Below are 23,032 nucleotides of genomic sequence, written 5' to 3' on the forward strand. Positions count from 1 at the left end.
TGTGTGTGGGCCTCCTTGGTGACATGTGGGCCTTCTCAGTGGTGTGTGTGGGCCTCCTTGGTGACATGTGGACCTCCTCAGTGGTGTGTGGGCCTCCTTGGTGACCTGTGGGCCTCCTCAGTGTTGTGTGTGTGGGCCTCCTTGGTGACATGTGGACCTCCTCAGTGGTGTGTGGGGGCCTCCTTGGTGACCTGTGGACCTCCTCAGTGGTGTGTGTGGGCCTCCTTGGTGACCTGTGGACCTCCTCAGTGTTGTGTGTGGACCTCCTTGGTGACCTGTGGACCTCCTCAGTTGTGGGGGGGGCCTCCTTGGTGACGTGTGGCCCTCCTCAGTGGTATGTGTGGACCTCCTTGGTGACATGTGGACCTCCTCAGTGTTGTGTGTGGACCTCCTTGGTGACATGTTGACCTTCTCAGTGGTGTGTGTGGGGGCCTCCTTTGTGACATGTGGGCCTTCTCAGTGGTGTGTGGGGGCCTCCTTGGTGACATGTGGGCCTTCTCAGTGGTGTGTGGGGGCCTCCTTGGTGACATGTGGCCCTCCTCAGTGGTGTGTGTGGACCTCCTTGGTTACACGTGGCTCTCCTCAGTGGTGTGTGGGGGCCTCCTTGGTTACACGTGGCTCTCCTCAGTGTTGTGTGGGGGCCTCCTTGGTGACCTGTGGACCTCCTCAGTGTTGTGTGTGGGCCTCCTTGGTGACCTGTGGACCTCCTCAGTGTTGTGTGTGGGCCTCCTTGGTGACCTGTGGACCTCCTCAGTGGTGTGTGTGGGCCTCCTTGGTGACCTGTGGACCTCCTCAGTGTTGTGTGTGGACCTCCTTGGTGACATGTGGGCCTCCTCAGTGGTGTGTGGGCCTCCTTGGTGACATGTGGCTCTCCTCAGTGGTGTGTGGGGGCCTCCTTGGTGACATGTGGGCCTCCTCAGTGGTGTGTGGGCCTCCTTGGTGACATGTGGCTCTCCTCAGTGTTGTGTGGGGGCCTCCTTGGTGACATGTGGGCCTTCTCAGTGGTGTGTGGGCCTCCTTGGTGACATGTGGCTCTCCTCAGTGTTGTGTGGGCCTCCTTGGTGACCTGTGGGCCTCCTCAGTGTTGTGTGTGGACCTCCTTGGTGACCTGTGGACCTCCTCAGTGGTGTGTGGGCCTCCTTGGTGACAAGTGGACCTCCTCAGTGGTGTGTGGGGGCCTCCTTGGTGACCTGTGGACCTCCTCAGTGGTGTGTGGGCCTCCTTGGTGACACGTGGCTCTCCTCAGTGTTGTGTGGGCCTCCTTGGTGACATGTGGCCCTCCTCAGTGTTGTGTGGGGGCCTCCTTGGTGACATGTGGCCCTCCTCAGTGGTGTGTGGATCTCCTTGGTGACATGTGGCTCTCCTTAGTGGTGTGTGGGCCGCAGCTGTGTGCATGCCATAGTAGGGGGGGTCACAGCTGGTGAAGAACCCGGGTACTGGGGTCCTGGCAGGCTCTGCCCCTTGGCCTGTGCGTGGCCCGGCTGCTGCCCTGTTGGCACCTGCGGCTTTGCCATGTGGTGGGGTAGGTGCCCAGGACATGGTCAGGTAAAGCCGAGTGGCCTCCGCTGGTGCCGAGCACATCCCCACTGGTCTTCCCTGTGAACCTGGGCTGTGTGCCAGAGCTGTCCTCTGTGACTTGCAGGTGAAGAAGACTCTGAACAACCAGAGGTGGGATCTTGTCCAAGGCCCTGGCTTGCTGGGACCGGGTGGAGATTCTTGCAGGGCCATCTCTGGACCCTGCTAGTTACTGCTCTGATACAACCATGGCCATGTGCACAGCTGCGCAGGTTGCAGACTGCATGCCTTCGCTCTCACGGCCATGGCTTATGGGCTGAGGAGGTAGCTTGGTGGTAGAGCTTACCTTGTGCGAGTGAGATCCTGGGTTCCCTGGGACCACACACAAAAAGACCATGGCTTGCATGGTGTCCCTGATGGCCTTGAAGCAAACGGTGGCATCTGTGTCCTTCACGTGGCCACTTATGAGCCTCGGCTGCTGAGATCCAGGGAGTCAAAATGAACTGAGGCGTGTGGTGACCAGCGGCATGGTGGTCACCTCATGGCTACTCCAGGGCTGCTCCTGCCCTGCCCTGCCCTCTCGTGACTTGCCTCCCCAGCCTTTGCTGTCTCTGGGCCTTTCTGAGCTCATCACCTAGTGTCCTGCAGTGGTCCCTCCCGGTCCTTGGCACAGGCCTTCCTCCTGTCCCCAGTTCTGCCCTATCAGCCTGCGTGCTCTGGAGCACTTGTCCTCCCGTGCTGCCGTCTGTCCAGCTCCTGTCCAGCTGCCTGCTCTTGCCTCGTGTCCTGCTGTCCCTCCTCGGCTGCCAGGCCCACCCGTCCTGCTTCAGCGCTCACCCACGTCCACTCTTTGCCAGGGGCCAGGTTCCTTTTTAAAAGTAGGTGAGAACCGGATTAAAACTCCTGGTCAGAGCCCCACCTGGTCCCCCTGCTGCCTGGCCCGGGAGGCCCCTCGTGTGACCCCAGGACCCTGCCGTGTCCTAGACTGCCCTGCAGGCTCACTCCTGCCCGGCTGCCCTGGACACTGTGCCCTTGCAGAACACTGGTCCTGGAGGCGGCTCGCTTCTCCTGCTCCCACAGGCACCCGAGGCCCGTGCCCTCTCCTGCCCTCTCCTGCCCAGTCTTGCCCTCAGGAGGCGGCCGCCGGGGCCCGGCTCCCCAGGTCCCTCTGAGCCCAGGCTGGCCTGTGTGCAGCAGCAGCTCCCGCATCCTGGCTGGGCGCAGGGCTTGCTGTGTTGGGGAGCCATGCCGAGGCGGCGCAGCGTCCCCTGGAGGACAGCGCCCTTCCCTGTGTCCCTCAGGCGAGCCACAAAGGAAGGATCTTCTGGGTCTAAGAGAACAGACCCCTCCCCGCATCCTAAGTGCAGGAAAGTGCTTTCAGGAGTGGACACCAGCCCAGCGTCCAAGGAACGTTAAGGCTTCGAGTCTTTACTCTGAGGTCAGCGATAAAGATGAAATGGACTCGTCACCAGGCTGTTGGGGCCCAATGGAGTGTGACCACGTGTGAGCCTGTCTGGGCAGTGTGTCCCTTTAGCCTGCAAGGCCATGGCCGGAGCCAGAAAACAAGGCTCTTTGAAGTTGGGAGCGCGGGCTGTGAAGTGCCTTCTTGCTGCCCACGGTGGGCGCGGCTGACTGGCTCCTTGCGTCTGCCGCTGTCTCAGAATCTCGGAATCTCAGAATCTCGGAATCAGGCTTCTATTTTAAAGTTTCTCTCAAAAAATCCCAAAGTTAGACAGAAGGTGACAGATGGCATTGGGACATGGACCTGCTCTGGCCACCAGCCTCACTGGTGTGGTGCTGCTGCCCTCTGATCCAGGACGCCATTCTCCATGGCTGAGCTGTGCCCTGGGCTGCTGGGGTCTAAGCCACGGAGCTTGCAGCAAGGAGGGACGTCCATGGCGCTGAGAGGGGTCGGGTGTGAAAAGCCGGGCGTCCCTGCGGGGTGCAGGCATGGGCAGAGCTGCTGTCCCCCTCACCATGCGGCAGTGTCAGATGGGACCACAACACGTGATGGACGGCTGCAGTGCCTCTGCGTCAAGATGCCGGGCCTTTCTGCTGGACGAGGCACTTGGTGGCCATTCAGGGAGTCGTGGACCTGCGGGAGGTCCACTCTGGGCTGGGGGCCAGGGTTCCTTTGCTGAGGGCCTTCTGGCTGCCCCTCTCAGGGGAGGACCGGGGCCCCGGAGGTGTGGGCTGGAGGGCCAGGAAGGCCCGGGCCTGTGGTGGGAGGTGGCAGCAGGCCACAGGGCAGTGGTTGTCTGACTCACGCCTGTGGGCTCTGGGCCGCAGGGAGGCCTCTCCTTGCCTCCTGCCGGGAAGACCTGGGCAGAACCCTGGCTTGGCAGCTGGGCTGGTGAAGAGGTGGTGAGGCCCGTGAACTAGGGGTTGGACCTGCCCAGGTGAGTCCTGCAGGCCTGGGCATGGCCTGGGGTCTCTGAGCAGCGAGGGGTGGTCATGTGATCGGCCTGCGATGCCCAGAGCTGGCCGGAAGGAGGTAGGGGTCAGGGGACACACGGCCTTTACTGGACATGTGGCGCAGGGTCCACCACTGCCCAGCTGGGGGCTCCTCGCCAGCCCCGCACAGGGGTGTCTCCCCCCAGGCCCTCCCTCCGCCGACTCCCGAGGAGGCTCTGGGCCTGGCCGCAGGCTCCTGCCTCTGGAGCTCCTGGGCGAGAGCCACTGCGGGCCTGCTATCCAGCCGCCCGCCGGCCTGGGGCCGTCCTCCCAGGTGACCCGTGGTGCCACGGCTGCACGTCGGGAGGACATGCGTGCTCTAGGTTCCGTCTGCTTCAATCTTTCTGTCCCCGAGTCAGTCACCGTGGAGCTGGGAGATGACACACCTCCTGGTAGGGCGGGGGCACTCACAGCTGTCACCGTGGGAGGTGGAGGGACAGGGGCCAAGATGGCCCACTGGTCCTAGCCTCGCCCGGGCTGTGCCCAGAGAGCAGCCCCAGCCCCAGCCCCCAGCCCCCAGCCCACTTCCTGCAGGGACAAACTCCGGAGGTCCCCACAGGGGTGGTGCACCCCTCAGTCTGCACTCCCAGGTCAGGGAGCCGGGAGCCCGCAGCAGAGCAGGTCACAGTGGACTCCAGGACCTGCACGGCTTCTCACCTGCCCTCGGCTTATCTGGACACCGGGGTCAGCAGGAGGCGCCATCTGCTCTGGGGTGGAGGGACGAGGCCTGCTGTGCCCAGCTGCACCTCAGTGTCCAGTGCTGCCTCGGGTGTGGCCTGGAGGCCCAGCCTTACTTCCCCGGGGCTGCCCTCCCTCCCTGGCACACGGCAGGGCCAGGCCCTCCCCAGGGACTGTGGCTGCCCCTGCTCCTGCTGCTCTGCCCATAGGCTGCCCACCCTCCTTCCCCGCCAGGGGCCAGCCAGCAGCTCCCAGCTGTGCTGGGGTGGTCCCAGCCTGGAGCTGCTGGTCCCCCGGTCTCCGGCTGCTGCCCCTGTGCCACTCCTTATCCTGGGCAACTCCTTGTGCCTGCCCTGCCCATTGTGAGGGAAACACAGACCAGAAACTGAGCAGCCCTGCGACTTGCCTGTGGGGCCAGTGTCCCTGACATGTGGGGACAGCAGGGCCTCGTGTCCCGCCATACATCTCGGGCTCCACTGAGCCAGCGCACTGTCCACAGTGTCCCGGTCCTCTGACAGCGCACCTTGCAGATGGCCACTCCTAGAGAGGCTGTGGTCTGTGTGCCGCGTGTGGTATGTGCCTTTGGGTGGGAGGAAAGCGGGTGGCTGGGCTGTGCTGTCCCCACATACCTGGCGTTCTGAGGAAGGCCACGTGTGGGGTCTGGACCTTCCGGGTGCAGTGCCCGCTGTTGGAGTACGCCCAGCACCGGCTCTCGCGTCGGCAGGGCCACGCGTCTTCCGCGTGTCGATGGCGGGGCCTGGTTCGTGGCACCTGCATTTCACAGGCACCTGTCTGGAGTCACGTGGTTGAGTAAGTAACGGAGCAAATAGTGGTTCTCCTTATTTTCAGGAATTTGTTCTTAGAGTCATTAAAAGTATGGAATATGAACAAATCACCCCAGTGTCGACGTCTGAGTTATTAAGGAAAGTCCCTTGAGGGTGTGGGGGCCTGGTCACAGTGCCACTGTCCACTGCTGCCAGTGCGGCCTCAATGTCCAGGGAGCACATCTGCCGCATGCCCTGGGAAGGGAGTGCACTTGTCATGGTGTGCTCCTCCGCACCAGTGTCCCAGCTTGGTGTGTGGTGACCAGTCCGCTCCCTGCCTGTCCCTGGGCCTATGTTCCTGAACTCAGACCCCCCCACAGTGCCTCCCTGGTGGCCACGGCAAGGTGCTCCCAGGCAGCTGGGGTGCCCCAGGGCCTGAGATGTTGGTGCATCTCCCTAGAGCCTGCGGGTCAGGACCCAGGGGGTCAAGGCTGTGGGTCAAGCTGCGTGGCCGGTGTATGGGTGCCCTGCGCTCTCATGCAAGTGTGTGTGTGCCCACACACTCCTGTGTGTAGTCTGTGCACGCATGTGCAAGTGTGTACATGTATCTGCATGTGTGGTAAGACCGGTGCATGCTGTGTGTGTGCACGAGCTGAGTGAGTGTCCACTGTGTGTGGTAGGGCCTGCTGGCCCTGCTGGCCACGGCCCTGAGCAGGTAGGGGCTGGCTGTGCGTGTCAGGCCCAGGTGTGGTGAAGAGCAGGCGTGCGCTGCTTCCTCCTCTGCAGTCGGGGCCCGGTGAGCATTGGCCCTGGACACGGGGCTCAGGAGAGGAGGTGACCTGCCTGCCACCTGGCGACCCCGCTCCCAGGGTCCCTCCTAGTCCAGAGCGTACCGCTACCCCAGCAGCCTGTGTCTCGTGGTGTGGATGGGCCTCCTGCTCCTCCTGTGCCGTCCCTCTGCTGCGGGAGCTGTCCCCACAGGGCCAGTGCCTTGCCGGAAGCCTGGCCGTGAGGCTCTGCGCTCCGCTCCTCCGGTATTGGAGGCTGGTGGTCACGTGCTGCTCTCTGGGTGGCGTCTGGGCCCCGTCCAGCCTAGTTCCCCTAATTTTGCAGTTTGAAGGGGCTGTTCACATGCCATCAGCAGGACTGGCTGTCACACATGCGGAAGCTTTGCCAGTGACCCGGGGACACGGCATGAGCTGGGGCTGGCAGCCACTGCCCCACATGGCGTCGCTGGGCTAGGAAGCCCTGGACGTGGGGGTCTTCCTCAGTGTTGTGGGGCTCAGGTTTAAGAGGAGGCGCAGGAGGCGCTCCAAGAGGAGAGGTAATGGCTCCTGTCGCTGCCCGGGGTGCAGGCTCACCTCATAGCGGCTGCCCAGAGGCTGCTCTGGCTCGGCTCCCTGTCTTGCCTGTGCTGCCCTCCTCTCCCGGGCCCCACAGGCTGTTGGCCAGGGGCCTGCATGCCGAGGATGGTCTTGGAGGTGTCCTAGGCACCAGGCGCCCCTCGGCTTCAAGGGTCTGCAAGGGTCTGTGTGGCGGGGTCGGTGGCTTGGGCACAGTGGGCTTTAACTCCAGAGAAGCTCTGCGTGCCCCTCGCGGCCTGCCGCTCACTGACGCCCTCCTTGCTGGGTCAGTTCTTCACTGTGGGAGGGACTGCAGAGGCCACCGTGAATGTGTCCTCTCCTGAAAGGTCGGAGGGCCAATTCCTGACCACCAGTGCCTGCCTGCTTTCAGTTCTTCATCCAACTTAATGTTTTAAGTCTTAAAATCTATATTTTTTTCTTAAAACCAGATTCACGAGTTGTTCATAATTAAAAATGTCAAACCCCCTTTGGAGGTGAGGCTTTCCTGGGAAGCCGTGGACAGCTGGTCTCTCTGGGTCTCAGCAGTTCTCGGGGGCCTCCTGGGGGACGGCACTTCTGGCAGGAGCAGCCAGCCCTGCAGCTGTGGTTGTGCTGCGCCCTGGGCATCACCAGTGCTACCGTCCAGCAAGGCCAGGGCGTGACCGTCAGGGTCAGGCTCCCTGGGTGCTGTGCAGGACTGGCACAGTGGGCACAGTGCCCAGAGCAGCTCGCTAGAGGGAAGAGACTAGGGCAGAGTCGGCAGTTTTGTGGTGTTTGCTGAAGAGGCACAGGAGAGGCTGCCCAGGGGACGTGGGCGTGGGAGAGGCCCTCGCAGCCCCTGGGTACCGTGCTCCCGAACTGTGTGCCCAGGCAGGAGGCACGGTGTTTCCTGGGGACGGAGCCTTCGGTAGTGGCCTCCTGGTCTCTGCTGTCAACGTGGCAGCTTCTAGTGCCACCTGGTTTGTTTTCTCAGCCAAGATTTAGGGCAAGGGGAGAGCTGCAGGAAGTGCTGGTCATGACCCTGGTTGCCAGCGGTCTCCGTGGGCCCTCAGCACTAGATGCTGTGGTGGGGCTACTGGGAAGGACAGGAGCAGCACTGTCCTCTCCTTAGACCCCTGCAATGAAGGCCCAGTCTCCTCCCGCAGCCTAGAGCTGCGTCCTGCAGAGTCTTCTGGCAGCATCTTGGGGCCCCAGGCATGTCCACGTCCCCGCGCATCCCTGTGACACACGCAGGGGGGCTCCTACGGTGTTGCCACTCTTGACTAACACAGCACCTTTAAGCCACCAGGACTGTTAGGACCAGCTGTCCCGCAGTCCCGCCGTGTGGCTGTGCTGTGGTGCAGGCAAGGGACATTCCCTGGGCCCTGGTGAGCACAGACACTTCCCTGTGAGTGGACAGCTGCTGGCCGCTGGTGAACAGCGGCCCTGGCCGTGGAGGCTCTGACTCCCGGGCCCCGCGGTGGTGCCCAGGCTCCCAGCACAGTAAGGGCGCCTTCCCGCGCCTGGGCAGGGTTGAGACCACCCGCCACCGGGAGAGGCAGATGGTGAGAGGATACCCGGAATGTCATGAAGGGGTGCAGAGCAGGTCTCCACAGGGGTGCGTCTATGTGGTTGTCACTGCTGGTGCTGGGGACGTGCTCCTGATGGTCTCTGGTTCCAGAAAACAGACGGTTCACCTTACGTAAGTGGGAGCCTGACCGACGGCAGGAGCCAGGCTGCGGGTCTCGCTCCCTGCCACTGCCTGGTCTCGGAGGACGGCTCCATCCTGCAGTGACTAGGGCAGCCTGGGGGTCATTTGTGGTTCTGGGGTCATGCTGCCTCACCTGCTGAGTGGTGGAGGAAGGCTGTGTGGACACACGACAGTCTGGTGTGGGGGCGCAGGGGTGAGGTCGAGGGTGGAGGTGACCCCGGGAATGTCCAGGCCAGGCTGTGTGTGCCCTATAGGGCCCTGGCTGCAGCAGGAGCTCCTGACTCCCCTGAGCCACCTCTGCTCAGGCCACAGCATTGTTGTCCTCGTCTACATCCCAAGGCCTGGCCTCCGGTGACCTTGGCTGTCACTGTCATCTGGCCATGGCTCTCTGTGCAAATGGAGCAGCAGGGCCGGGTCAGCACTCAGGAGGAGGGTGTGGGAGCCCCTCAGGGCATAGCACATCTTCCCCTCCGCACCCTGTCCACGGGCCTCCTGGCCCGTCACCGTCCTCCAGAGCTCTGGTGAGGTGTGTTGGGCTGTGGCCGTAGAGTCACCTGCTATGACGTGGTCAGGTGCAGCTCGACCACAGCTCAGCAGTGTGGTAGTAGCAGTGGTGGTAGGGTGGTGACTGTGCCAGAGTTTAGGGACCCTTGGTCCCCTTGCGCCAGTGACATCATTTTGTGGCAGCAACTGGGAACTGCGGTCAGGACCAGCAGGCTGAGACCTTTTCTTCCCCACCTTGCCCCCAGAGTGGCTGGGCCACGGCGCTGTCCTCACCGTCCCCACCTGGTCCAGTGCTTGGCAGGTGTCCTTTCAGCCCGTGTCTGAGCCCGACATGCTGAGGTTTGTGGCCAGGAGACTTGTGACGTGGGAGGAGAGTCGTCTGGTGGACGACGTCGCAGACAGATGCCGTGCCGGGCTGCTGGTGGCCCGTGCCGTGGGGCCTGCTCCTCCCCAGGCTCTGCTGGAGTTCGGGAGACAGGCCTGCTGTGTGCAGGAGGAAGGTGCTGAGTCAGCTGGCCCTGTTCTTATTTTGGAGGAAGCATGTGTTCTTTGAAAGAATCGGGACGCTCAGGCCCAAGAAGACTTCGAGAGCAGCTGCGTGCATGGGGGCAAGGCCCAGGCCGACCCTGCCCTGGATTTGCAGGCCCCAGCCAGGTGGGTGTGTGCAGCCAGGAGCACACTGGTGCCTGGCTCCTGCCTCTCAAGGCCACGTGGACCAGGCACGCTGTGCTGTGGGGACGCCTCCTGGGACCTGAAACTCAAGCTTTTTGTCAATTTTTCAGCTGACATTACACTTAGTTTTCTGGAGAATGACAGGAAACTTGAAAAAAATAAGCTTTTCAAAGTCCATCTGCATGAATCCTGCAGACGTGTTCCAAATGAATCCGGCTCATGTTCATCTGCGGGTGTTGCCCGCAAGTATCTGTCTTCCCTCTCTGAGGTCGTGGCTCCGGGGAGGTGGACCCGAAAGGCGTGGCTCCTCTCTGGGGTGGTGCCTCCTCTGTTCAGGCCCAGCTCTGACCAGGAGGATGCTGCAGGGCGCTCAGAGGAGGGGTCACACGGCGTCCACCAGAGCCCTGGGTGAGAGGCTCTGGAGAGTCCAGCCTCATGTGAGTACCTTTTGCATCCTGTCATGGTAGGACTGGAGCGCCACGGGATGGCTGCAGACGGTGCTGACTGCACACACGTGGCCTCTTTGTGGATTCTGCAGACTCCTGAAGAAGTTGTGTAACTTTCTCATTGCATCTTATGTTTCTATCCACATTTCAGATGCTCGTGTGTGCATGTGTTCACGTGCATCTACATCTTTGTGCACGCATGTGAGTGCATGTTCACCTGTGTGCGTGTGCGTGTGTGCTGCTGGGGACAGCACCCAGGCCCTCGCGTGTGCTGGGATGCTCCCCACTGACCTGTTCCCGGCCCTTTTCCTTTGGCTTTGAGGCGGCCTTACTGGTCACTGAGGCTGGCACAAATCACGAGCCACTCAAGCAGGAACAAACTTTATTTCCAAATTCCACCAGCACACTCCCTGGGAACTCTCCCAAACGCCACCCACGCGGCTCCTCCAGGAACACACCACACACCAACCGGAACCCCCTCCACCGGAATTTCACCAACCAACGCGAACTCTTCAGGAATCCCCGCGAGAGCTCAACCGGAACTCAACGGGAACTCCGCGAGAACTCAAAAGTCATCATCTTGATGGCTCGCTGGCGTCACCTCTCAACCACTACTTCTGGCAAAAATGCCATGCGTCATCCCTACTCGGCTGTGGCCCTCAACATCTCCCCACTTCTGTTTAATTAAACACCAAGCATGTGGCTTAGGGACCATGCCTGCCTTTGGTTGTCCAATACTATGTATGGTTCTTACCCGTCATCGGATGAGCTGACCTCAAGGCGTCAGCCTCCTCTCTTAGGTTGGTACCACTGCAATTGGATCTTACCCGTCCGTCACTGACTACCGGTCCAGCAAACAGCCACACCTGTGGATAGGTCTTTGTACCAGCGGGGGGGTGAGGTTCTTTGCCTCACCTCTGTTGGCCCCAAATTTTAAACCATCACTAGCAAAAGGGAGGAGGATGCAAAATGCCACGACACCAAGCCAAATGACGGCTCTTTTTGGAAAAATTGAACCACCGGTGATACCATCAGCAAAGATACCCCAGCACTACCACAATTCGCTGCACCAACAGATAGTTCACAATGCATACAAGTGATACATAGTCCAGGCAAGTTCTGCAAGCAGTTCAATGCGTAGGAATCTATCAATATGTCCATTTCCTCCCAAAGTAAATCGACTCCTTGATTGAGCATTACTTGTTGAGTTATTATTCGTTGATTCATCAGTTTATACAGTTTACTGTGATACCTATCAAAGAAGCTATAGTTTGGTTTTATCTTTGTCTTCACCGGCACTAGGATGAAGATAGGAATTCTGGCAATGATGGCTAAAAAAAAAATTATGTAACATTCCAACAGGCACGAAGAAAACAATTTTCTGAACAATTTACATTATCCTGAACAGAATTATTAAATATAATGAAAAGGAAAGGTGAAAGTAAACAAACAGATCTGTTAACCTCCTTATTTGTTCACATATTAAAACAATCCTCAACACCTGTTTACCCAATTTAAATTAAGCCATTTAAATCACGTGAATAAAAAAAAATATTTGGATCCATTTTTTCATGAGCGCTCCTCATATATGATATATGACATACGCACATACAGACATACAACACAAAACTGAAGTGTGCACACAAAACCCCATACATACAACACATAACATAATATGTCCCTCCGCTAATTGTTGTTTGACCAGGTCATGGGCTGCTTGTATCTTTTCTTTAGTCAGGGGCCACTGAGGAACCCATACTGGTCTTTCTGATTTCCAATAAAAATTATTGTCTCAGTGACCCCTCCTGAAAACCCAATCCATGTCTATCTATTTCTTGATCTATTTGTATTGGTGCTGCTATACTTTGTCCTTTTTCTCCTAATCTTTTTTCTTTCCGAAAACCTTATCTAGCCCTAATAGTGGGCACATTTGGATTGATGTTATTTGTTAATGTCAAACCTAATTGATCTAGGACATCTCATCCCCATAAATTTATAGGAAGATGATCCAATACATATGGCTGTATAGTTCCTTCACATCCTTCAGGATCCTTCCAATCTAATACCATTGCACTTCTATGGGGATTAGTCGCCACTCCTAGGCCTTGAAGCATTTGAGTGGCTTGTTGTAATGGTCAATGTTTTGGCCATTCTTGACGAGAGATGATGCTAAGGTCTGCACCTGTGTCCAGTAGCCTATTAAATTCATGTCCTTGAATATTTAGTTTTAGCATTGGGCGAGAATCTAAATTTAAAGACAGCATAGCCCAATCTACACCTGTGGAGCCTAATCCCCTGGAACCTCTTTCTATAGTACGACTGGAAAATTTACCATGCAGGCTGGGTATTATTAATAACTGTGCTATTCTATCTCCTGGTGAAATTACTGATATACCTCTTAGAGAACTGGCTATAATTTTTATTTCACCTTCATAATCGGGATCAATTACCCCAGGACTTATCATAAGTCCTTTTAGAGTGGAAGAACTGTGTCCCAATAATAAGCCTACTGTTCCTTGGGGAAGAGGCCCTTTTCCTGTGGGAATGATTTGAACTCCCATCTCTGGAGTTAGTACTGCTGTGGCGGAGGTGCAGATGTCCAACCCTGCGCTCCCTCTGGTTTGTCTGATGAGGGATCTGATGGACAATGTGTCCTGGGAACTACCCTAATGGTGTCACTGGGTTCCTCTATTGGCCCATATATTTGTGGTCTTGGGCCCCGGAGCATTGGGCCCCCTTGTACGTTTTTTGGCAATGGAGCCCGATGCTTTTCTCCATGATATCGTGGGTAAACACCTGGTCCTTGTCCATTTTTTTGATAATGGAGTACCCTCTATGGTGGTTTGAGAATGGCATTCATTAGCCCAATGTCTCCCTCTACGGCATCGTGGGCAAATACCCGGTATTCTACTTCTTTGATACCTAGCTTTGTTAAACCCTCCTCCTATGGGGCAACTCCTTTTAAAATGTCCTATTTGTCCACAATTGTAGCATGTTTTTGGCCTGGCATCTAAAGCCTGTTGTACTGCAGCTGCCAAGACTTGCCCTTGTTCATTAATGTCTCTACATAATTTGATATATGTGTTTAAATCTCCATGTTTCCATGGTCTAATGGCCTCCNTACTTGATCTAAAATGTCTTTCTCCATGGTCTGAACTCTAACAATTTACTTAACACTCTTTCGGTTTGTTTTTTACTAATTTCTAATCTACTATAAAGATAACGCAACCCAAGGAGATAACACATAACAAACCGAAACAGAATGAAACAAAAACGGAACAAAAAATCGTTGTATTAATTTTTCTATTTTCTTGACATGTATATCCGTGGTCTATATCTCTTCCTCAGGGCCAAACAACTTCAACCCTTGAGCCAACCATTTTTCCCAGTTTGCCTGAGAAAGTTCTAGGGATAGGCAGCTTGAAACAAAAACAAAACAAATCGAAACAAGAACACATTGTTCTTTGAAATGGTCACCCATTCTCTCACCTTCCCTCAGGGGTGAGCAATTTCACTTACCTCTGAGCTTCAGGCGTTCCCCGCCCGGGCCACCAAATGCCGCAGTCTGGCTGGGCACAAATCACAAGCCACTCAAGCAGGAACAAACTTTATTTCCAAACTCCACCAGCACACTCCACACACACTCCCTGGGAACTCTCCCGAACGCCACCCACGCGGCTCCTCCAGGAACACACCACACACCAACCGGAACTCCCTCCACTGGAATTTCACCAACCAACGCGAACTCTTCAGGAATCCCCGCGAGAGCTCAACCGGAACTCAACGGGAACTCCGCGAGAACTCAAAAGTCATCATCTTAATGGCTCGCTGGCGTCACCTCTCAACCACTACTTCTGGCAAAAATGCCATGCGTCCTCCTGACTCGGCTGTGGCCCTCAACAGCTGGCCTGGAGCTGACCCTTCTGCCCAGCCTCCTGAGCCGCTGGGACTCAGCTGTTTGTCTCCAGGCCTGGCTCTGACTGTGCTGTGGGGCTCCAGGCCTCATTCCCACGTGGGTGCCCTGCGCTGCGCTCCTGTAACAAATGTGTCATTTGAGCAACCCCTGTGGCCTCCTCTGTCTGGTCATCTAAGTGGAAATTAATTGACTAACTGTAAGCAGAACATTCCTGGTTTTGTGTCTGTAATCTCTGTACTGAGAGCCTCCTGGGCATGCAGACTCCTGACGTCCTGGTTTCTTCTTGGAGCAGATGGATTCGAGTTGCCGTGTGGCCGTGGCGCGTGCCCTGCCTGAAGGGAACGGCTGAACTGGCTTTTTCTCCTTTTGTGTTCATTTCCACAAGCTGAACTCGGGTCTGTTGTCATGACTGGTCACTGTGTTGTTAAGTGAAGGCCAAGGTGGATGTGCACTGAAGGGTAGCGGGCAGCACTGGAGGCACGGCTTTGGGGACACGTCTCAGTGAGAACCACTGACTTCCTGTGAGCAAGGATGGCCAGACTCTCAACAGGAGAAGCTGGCTGCATCTGCTTGCTGTGGTCAGCCATCCAGGGTTTCTCCAACTTCAGTTTTTGCTGTGTCCAGCGGGGCCTAGGATCTGACTCGCCATGAGCAGCCGCCCTGGCCAGCGACGTTGAGAAGTGTGACTGGGGCCGGGCGCTGGCCGGGCTCCTGGCTGGGAGTGGTGGGGGCTGACACCTGGGGAGCTGCAGGGATCACGGGGATCCTCTCTCCAGCCTGTAGCCCCCACCTACGGGAAGATGGTTACTGGTCAGCCAAGTCGGAGAGTCCAAGGGCCTGGCCACGCTCAGAGCTGGACACTGGACCAGGCTCAGCCCAGCCCCCACAGTACCCCCTTGCCCCACAGTTGTCATCCTGGGATTGCAGCCTGTCGTCAGCGTGCACAGAGAGTGACCCAGCTCTGCTTTGTGTCCCTCACAGAGGAGGAAGAGCAGGAGGAGGAGGACAGGGACAGCCTTCCACACAGACTGCGCCAACACGGTGCCAGGCAGACGCTTTGCATGTCCTCTAACCCCAGAGGCCTGGCCGCCTGTGGCTCCTGGGAGAGCTGAGGTGTATCTCACCTAGACCTGCTCCAGAGCAAGCAGATGCACCCCGTGCGCACCCACCAGTACCCCTGGGGGTTTCCCTGTTGGGTGACACGGAGGCTCTGAGCTGCCCTCTTGGGGCTCTCAGGCTGGTGGCTGGCAGGTCCCATGAAAAAGGGACAGGTCTGTAGGAGGACAGGGGTCTCACCCGGGGCAACCTGGCTCCAGGCCTGCAGGCTGGCGGCACCCGGGGGTCCACCCGTGACTACGAGCCTTGTGCTACCCTCACTGTGGAAGGGCCTCCTGAGAGGCTGTGTGTTTAGATGGTGTGTGAGTGGGGGATGCTCCGTGTCCCCACCTGGCACTAATGTTGGGGTCCTCTGTGGGCACTCTCCATCTCAGTGAGCCCAGGTGGTGCTTGGCCACTCTGGTGGCACAGTGGGCTGCACTCCAGGAACATCTTGGCCAATCACAGCAGCTGGCCATCTTGGACAAGTTGCTTCCAGTTGGTACCTTCCCATAGAAGTGACAGATGGGGGATTAGTGGACGTCTGTGATCTCCCCTGATCGAGACTGACCTGCGGCCCCATGTTGAAGACCTCAAGAGCCAGCAGAGCACCTGCTTGCTGTGGCCCTAGCTGAGACCCATGCATTCTGGGGACTGATGGCCCCAGGCACTGTGCCATTCCCTCCGTAGCAGCCAGGTGGGAGGAGGAGCCGCCACGTAAGCCAGGAATGTGCCCTGTGTGTTTATCATGGTACCAGGGGTGTCATGAGGAAACCGGGGACAGAAGAACTCAAGTGCCTGTTTGGCAGGTGCTGCTGAGCTGTGCCTCTCAGGAGCAGGCAGCCACAGGTGAGCTGGGCAGACGGAGCAGGCCCAGGGGCCCTCCGCACGGGCCTCACAGCCCACAGGAAAGGCAGGCCGTGCACGGGAGGAGTGGGGAGGCTGACAGTGTCTCTGGCAGGTGTCTGTGAGCTCAGACCCCTGAGTGCTGCAGGTCTCTGACTTGAGAACCGGGGTCTCGGCTTCTAAGGAAGCCGTGTGTCAGGAAAACCTGGTGTCGAAGAACCAGCTGCTGTAGGCAGAGGGGCCAGGCAGGCAGATCCAGGGCCACGCAGGGTGCCATTTACTGGGGACTTTCTGACCAGCGTGGTCAGGTGGTGGACCTCACAGGTTGGGCCAGCGGGAGAGGGCTTTGGTGTGGTCAGGACAAAGGTGCTTTTCGTTCAAACTGCAGTGGGCCTGGACAGTGTGGGCAATGTGAAAGGTGTCTGCACTTCACGGTGCTGTCCTGCGGAGCTCCTGTGTGGTTCCAGTCGTTCCGTCTGTCTCTAGGGTGCTGAGGACTGTGCAGGTGGACAGGCCAGAGCTCTCGTGCTTCATGGTGACCGTGTCTCAGGACAGCTGTGGTCAACTCCTGCGGGGTCCCTATACTCCCGGACCAGGGCATACTCACCCAGCCTGGCATGTGAACATGTGGGTGTGTGTTGGAGGTCACCTCTGGTCCATGCAGACCACCCTGGCTGCTGGGGGAGGGCCATCAGGGTGGACAGCACGTACCTTCAAGCCTGAGGGGGAGAAGGGCTGGTGTGTGGTTTGAGGGAGGAGGAGGAGCAGGTGGGCTCTGGGCGTCCGGCTGGACTCCCACTGTGCATAGAGCAGGGACAGCAGGGACATGGGGTCACACGTGTCTGTATCAGCACTACTGCTGTCCCAGTGGGCCCCAGTCAGGGTCCCCAAGAACCCAGGCCTCCTGCACACCCCCTCCAGCTCCTCGAACTCCCCCATGCCATGGCCATGGGTGGCTGGTCCGCCACCAAGCCCAGGGCCCGAGGTAGGGAAGCACACTGTGCTCGGAGTGTGCCAGTCTCTTCTGAATTTTCTGTCACCGCCTTCCTTGTTTGTCCAGGTCCTTAGCAGCTGCTGGTGTCCGCCCCGTCACCTGAGCCCTGACCCCTCTGTGCTCCGCCCTTGGTGCACCTTCCTGCTCGCCCTGTACCTGGCAGTGTGCCGGGTGCTGCGCTCACCTCACGTCCCATTCTGCTCCGACTGGGAGTCACGTCCACGAGAGGCTGTGTGCACCCTGCCTGCGCCGTCTGCGGCTTGGGCAGGCGATCGCCAGGGCCAACTGGGCCGTGTGCCTGGGCATCTGTGGAGTGCTCCAGTCGAGTGTTTGGAGACCCTCCACGGGGTCTCCACGCGGACAGCACTGAGAGCAGAACAGGAACCAGGAGGGCAGGCCTGGCTAGTGCTGGTGGCAGGCTTTGCCTTCGCCGGACGCCCCATGGGACTCTGCGCTCTTCCTGGTTTTCTTTTCTACACTGAACAGTGGTTCTGGCCCTCCACCTGTGGGTTTGGAGTGAGAATCACACAGAGGAGCCCAGGTTCAGTCCTCTCTGCGAGTTTGCATTTTACAGCTATTTAAAGGAGACCCCTGAGGGCCGTACAGAAAATGTGAAACTGACTCAACCACCACTTTCCGCGAGGGAACAAGTGTGGGGATCGTGGTCATTTAACCAGGCGTACCACTCGTCTCAAGTTCTTTTAAAAATCTATAGGTCTTGGTGGCTCCAGGGTAGCCTTTCCCACCAGCATGGTGGAGGGTGTTCCAGGCCCGAGGCACCCTTAGCCCCAGTGAGCACCCACAGTGTCTTTTCTCTGCCAAGGGACACCCCAGCTCCCCTCTGCAGGTGAGAGTTGGAGCAGGAGGTGACTGTGCACAGCTGTTGTTCTGCAGGTGCAAAGGACAGTGGAGCACGGTCCCCGCTGGCCTGGAGACGAGAGGGCTGCCTGCTGAGCCGGGGGTGGGAGGGGGAGCTCTCCACCAGCCTCGGGCTCCGTCTTCCTGTGGCGTCTACTGAAAGGCGCCCAGTTCAACACAAGGTGCCTCTGCGTTGCACCTTGGCCTGGGACTTGCACAGCACACGTGGCCTTTGGGGGTCCCACCTGGGTCCCTTCCTTCGGTTCAGACTGTTCTGGTTATTTGGACTTTTTCTTTTTTCACGTGAACATGAAAACCTGCTCGCTGCCCCATTAAAGAGGTCCAGTGCCACTGGGCCCGAGGGAAGGGACAGGAGGCTCAGGCCTCCTGAAGCCCTTGGCCTCCCGCTGTGGGCGGACCTCCCCTGGCCCGGTGCATCCCATCCTGAATACAGCTGGAAGTGGAGCCTTCCCTTCACCCCCTTCTGCCTCTGGGCTCTCGGTGAGGCTTTGACCCTGCGCGCCTGTGGAGGCCGTTCAGGAGGCAGCATGCTCTGAGCCAGGCGGGCTCTGCTCTGGGCCCTGACCTTCTGCCAGCGCTGGCATCTGCAGGTGCGGGACCGGAGGTCCCAGCCTCTACGCCTGCCAGCCTGCTGTGTGGCCACCTTCCACTGTGATGCTGTCCCTGGTCCTTTTCAGGACTTAGATGTGAGAGTAGGAGACAAGGCGTGTGTAAGGGCCAGGAGACTGCACTGGGGCACCCTTCCTGCTGGGACCTGCCCCGTCCTCATCCCCAGGGTCTGTCTGTCTTCCTGCCTGAGGGTGGCCTTCCCACTGCCCATCTTGATCGACCGACTAGTGAGCCTCTGTTTCTGAGTGAGTGTGGCTCTGCGGTAGTGAGGGTGCCTGCCGTGAGGTTTAGGCGTCTGCCGAGTCCCGCCTGAGACCCGCCTGACCCAGGTGCCGCTGCTGTCACTACAGACCCCTGCCATGCTTGGTCACTCTCCCTGCTCTGCCTGTGAGGGGAGGGGCGCTGCCTCCTGCGGTGCTGAGGCCCGCTGGCCCTGTGACTCCTCCTGCTGAGGGCCTCCTGCTGCCCCCTTCAGAGTTCCAGTGGCAGCACAGGTGGCCTGTCCCCTCTAGGTGGGGTGGGGAGTGGCAGGGCCCAGCCTGTTGCCGCCTACAGGACAGAAGCAGCCCCACTGCCAGTCCGACCCCCAGCAGGCCCTGGGTCCTCTTTCCGCCTGGGGCCGGGTTTGGGGGGCTGGAGCAGAGGGCTGTCCTCTTGGGGCCTGCCCTTTCCTGGTCCTTTGGCCAGGAACCTGATGTGCGAGGGCTCCTGTGTGAGTTTGTGCTGTTGGTGTTCCGGGCTTCTAGGGCCCCAGCTCCTCGTCGGGGGACTCAGGCTGCTCTCCGTGTGCCCTGCTTGGCTGGCCTCCTCTTTGCCTTTCGGTGACCTTGTGTCTGTTTTAAACCCAGGGCAGGGCTCTGGGTGGGCATGGTGGAGGGAGGGGCACGTCTGCTCCCTCTTCCTGTGGGTAGCCCCCTGCCTTGGCACAGCATTTCAGCAGGCAGGGGGGGCTGTGGACTGGCTCCTCTGCTGCCCTGAGGTCAAGCAGGGTGCCCAGGGTGCCTGGTGCTCCCCTTGACCTGCAGCTGCGCCAGGCCACGGCTCTGTTCCATTGGCCCGCGCCGACCTCTCGCCCAGCTGGGCTGGGCCCTGGGTCACATCCCATCTCTCCCAGCTGCCCGTCCCAGCCGAGAAGCCCCAATTCCCCACTTGCTGAGGACACCAGTCCTTCCAGCCACACTTCTGACCTCCCGTCTGAGACTACGCTGAGGCACACGTGTTGACTTTCCATCATGGAAACATCAAGACTAGATGCAGCCGTGTGCTGCTGAGTCCCCGGTGGCTGCGTCTGCCTGGCTGAGTTCTCTGGTGTCCGGCGCCCTCTGCCTGGGGTGCTCAGCGTGTCTTGAGGTGGTGATGACACAAGTCCGTGCCTCCAGACCCTGCAGAGAGCTCTGCAGCACAGGCGTCCTCACAGAGACCGGGTAGCTGCACAGCGCGTTCACCGGGAATGCAGTGAGATTCAGGACACTCACAGGTGACCGTTGCCCGAGGACCCACATCCTACATACAGGACGCATGATACCCCCAACGCCTTGGCCCACAAGCCACCATGCTCTGAAGCAGTGGATGTGCCTTCTTATATTTATAATGTGCATTTTGTTGGCACAAAAGCAACATCGCTACGGAATCTCACGCCCTGTCCTGGTGCAGTGTGATGAGGTTCTTTGTCACCAACTGTCAGCACAGTCATGAAGGTTGTCAGAGATGCTGGGCGGAGACTGTGCAGAGTGGCGAGGGACGGGCAGCCACAGCACCTGTCCTCACCGAGTCCTGGGTCTCTCCTGGGAATCCAGCCGTGGTCACCTGAGGCTGGTTGGTTACCTGGAGACTCGCGGGTCTGTCCAGCTGCTTCGTAGTGCAGTACTGGGTGAAGCTTGGCCGGTGGATCTCAAATGTGCCTTTGCTTCATTCCAAGCCTCACATCGACCCAGGTGAAAACTGGACAGTCACTGGTGGGGGGACTCATTGAGTTGTGTGGTCAGCAGTGTGGTCACTGGGCTTCGCCCCAGGGTGGGTTACCCCTGGTTCCCAGCTTTTCACGCCCTGCACTGGCCAAGTGGAGTGTGAGGTCCTGGCCCCTGGCTGTGACCCCGGTTCTGCCCTCCGCTGTCCTCCTCTCAGGGGTCCCAGCTGGGGTCCTTGGTGCTCTGGTGCTGCGAGGAGGTGCTGGATCCCCGGCCAGGCCTGTGCCGGGGCAGGGCCATGACCACTGCCTCCACTCCGTGACAGTCACACTAAGCCTTGTTTTCTTGCTGTCTTTCAGACAGAAACAGTCTCCGCCAGTCAAGAAGCTCTCAAAAGCACTTTGCCATGGACCTAGAAGATGAAGAGAACATGAGTAAGACCTGGGCCCGCCGCGCAGTGCCCGGCAGATAGCTTCCGTCCGACTCAGGGTCTGCCCACCTGATTGGCACGACCACCCGGGCACGCCGATGTGGGTCTTGGCGGTGGCGCGCTCTTCCGTATCTCTGTGGTGTCCATGGGGTCTTTCCCTCCAGTCCCCTGGGCAGGTTTCACTCCTTTCTCGTCACTAGCTGTCATTTTGGGGGAAATGTGCCTCCAGGTGTACAGCCCGTAAGTCTACACGGCTTGTGAGGGTGTGCCACAGCGTGGTCCTGGCAGTGATGCTCAGCATTCACCTGGGCACTCAGAGATGTCCCCTGGACTGACCTGGGTGCCTGGCTGCTGGGCATGCCGGGACACTGTCAGCTCCTGCCTCTGGGAGGGTCTCACCATCTCTAGGCTCCAGTGACCTCCCGGGGTCTGGGAATTGGGGGCCAGCACTTCTAGACCTTTCCTTTGCACACCGTTCTTTGGGAGGTTCTTGGGCCACCAGCGCCTCAGGCTCCTTCTGTCACACACTGTCACAGGTGTGGAGAGTGCTGCTCCATCCCAGGGTTGAAGGCAGGAGCGTGTGCAGGCCGTCAGGGGACGAGGTCGTGTTTCTAGCTGACAGACCTAGGTGCCCACAGACGAACGTGCCCGGCTGACAGACGTACGTGCTCGGCTGACAGACCTAGGTGCCCACAGACGAACGGGCCTGGCTGACAGACGTAGGTACCCACAGACATACGGGCCTGGCTGACAGACAAATGGGCCCGGCTGACAGACATAGGTGCCCACAGACGTACGTGCCCGGCTGACAGACGTACGTGCCCAGCTGACAGACATATGTGCCCACAGACGGATGTGCCCGGCTGACAGACCTAGGTGCCCACAGACGAACGTGCCCGGCTGACAGACGTAGGTGCCCACAGACGAACGTGCCCGGCTGACAGACCTAGGTGCCCACAGACGAACGTGCCCGGCTGACAGACCTAGGTGCCCACAGACGAACGTGCCCGGCTGACAGACGTAGGTGCCCACAGACAAACGTGCCTGGCTGACAGACCTAGGTGCTCACAGACATACGTGCCCACAGACGTACGTGCCCGGCTGACAGACGTACGTTCCCACAGACAAACGTGCCCGGCTGACAGAACTAGGTGCCCACAGACGTATGTGCCTGGCTGACAGACATACAGGCCCGGCTGACAGACGTAGGTGCCCGGCTGACAGACATATGTGCCCGGCTGTCAGACGTAGATGCCTGGCTGACAGGCCTACGTGCTTAGCTGAGAGACGAATATGCCCAGCTGACAGATGTACATGCCCACAAATGTACGGGCCCGGCTGACAGACGTACGTGCCTATAGACGTATGGGCCCGGCTGACAGTCGTACATGCCCACAGACGAACGTGCCCGGCTGACAGACGTACGTGCCCACAGACGTACGTGCCCAGCTGTCAGACGTAGGTGCCCACAGACGGACGTGCCTGGCTGACAGACCTACGTGCTTAGCTGACAGACGTACGTACTTAGCTAACAGACGTACGCTGACGTACGTACGTGCATGGCTGACAGACAGATGTGCCCGGCTGACGGACCTACATGTCCGGCTGATGGACGTACTGCCCAGCTGAGAGACGTACCTGCCCAGCTGACAGATGGATGTGCCCAGCTGACAGACGGACGTGCCCGGCTGACGGATGTACCTGCCCGGCTGACCTGTGTTTGTGCTTGGGTGCTTCCGTCTCAAGGAGTGCCTGCAGCCTCGTGTGCCGGTCCCCTTTTGCAGCAGTGGTGACGTCCACTAGCACCTGCTCTCTGTACCTCCTGAGAGTCCACACCAAACCAGCAGAGGCCGTGGCCCTGCTCTTGCTGGCCACCGAGTCCAGCAGCCCTCAGAAGTTCCTGTGCCCCTGCTGCCCTGCGTGGGGACTGTCGGTCTCTCCTGCCTTGAGGGTGGGTGGGCTGTGGTGTGTCTCTCAGATCACTGTCCTGCTCAGTCTTGCCCTTGAGAGCTTTTCAAAACCCAGGCATAGGTTTCTGCTGCCAGTTCCTCTGCCATTTCTGGTTTTGCCACAATTTTTGAGAGTGAGTGTGGCCTCATTTCAGAAGGCACTTAGCCATGTGTTGGGGTGACTCCCTGAGGGATGCCTGCGGGTCCCCAGGCCACCGCCATCCACACAGGAGCCTGTGGCAGTCACCTGACGAGAACCCTCCTGAACCATTTTCCTGAGAAGATAAGCTGGGGTCCAAGCCAACACGGGAGCGCCCTGGCTCCACGTCCGTCTGTCATTC

At 58.9% G+C, this 23,032-nt stretch overlaps 1 protein-coding gene and 2 long non-coding RNA genes across 10 annotated transcripts in view; 2 read left to right on the forward strand and 1 right to left on the reverse strand.

Moving 5' to 3' along the window:
- Positions 1–23,032, forward strand: part of Adarb1 (adenosine deaminase RNA specific B1) — a 73,586-nt gene that overhangs the window by 5,401 nt on the left and 45,153 nt on the right. For all 8 annotated transcript variants that reach the window (XM_048803787.1, XM_015478857.2, XM_048803784.1 and 5 more), the window contains exon 3: positions 20,672–20,746. In XM_048803787.1, coding sequence (XP_048659744.1) covers positions 20,719–20,746 — 28 coding nt within the window. In that variant the 5' untranslated portion in view covers positions 20,672–20,718. The remainder of the gene's footprint in view (positions 1–20,671; positions 20,747–23,032) is intronic.
- On the forward strand, positions 20,849–22,303 carry LOC125616996. Its single transcript, XR_007347857.1, has 3 exons — positions 20,849–21,766; positions 21,952–21,972; positions 22,205–22,303. It is a non-coding gene; the product is annotated as an uncharacterized LOC125616996 (long non-coding RNA).
- Positions 21,311–21,969, reverse strand: LOC125616997. The gene is made up of 3 exons (XR_007347858.1): positions 21,832–21,969; positions 21,557–21,725; positions 21,311–21,424 (listed from the first exon to the last, which is right to left on the reverse strand). It is a non-coding gene; the product is annotated as an uncharacterized LOC125616997 (long non-coding RNA).

This window comes from Marmota marmota, unplaced genomic scaffold (genome assembly GCF_001458135.2).
Source record: "Marmota marmota marmota unplaced genomic scaffold, marMar, whole genome shotgun sequence".
NCBI lineage: Eukaryota > Metazoa > Chordata > Mammalia > Rodentia > Sciuridae > Marmota > Marmota marmota.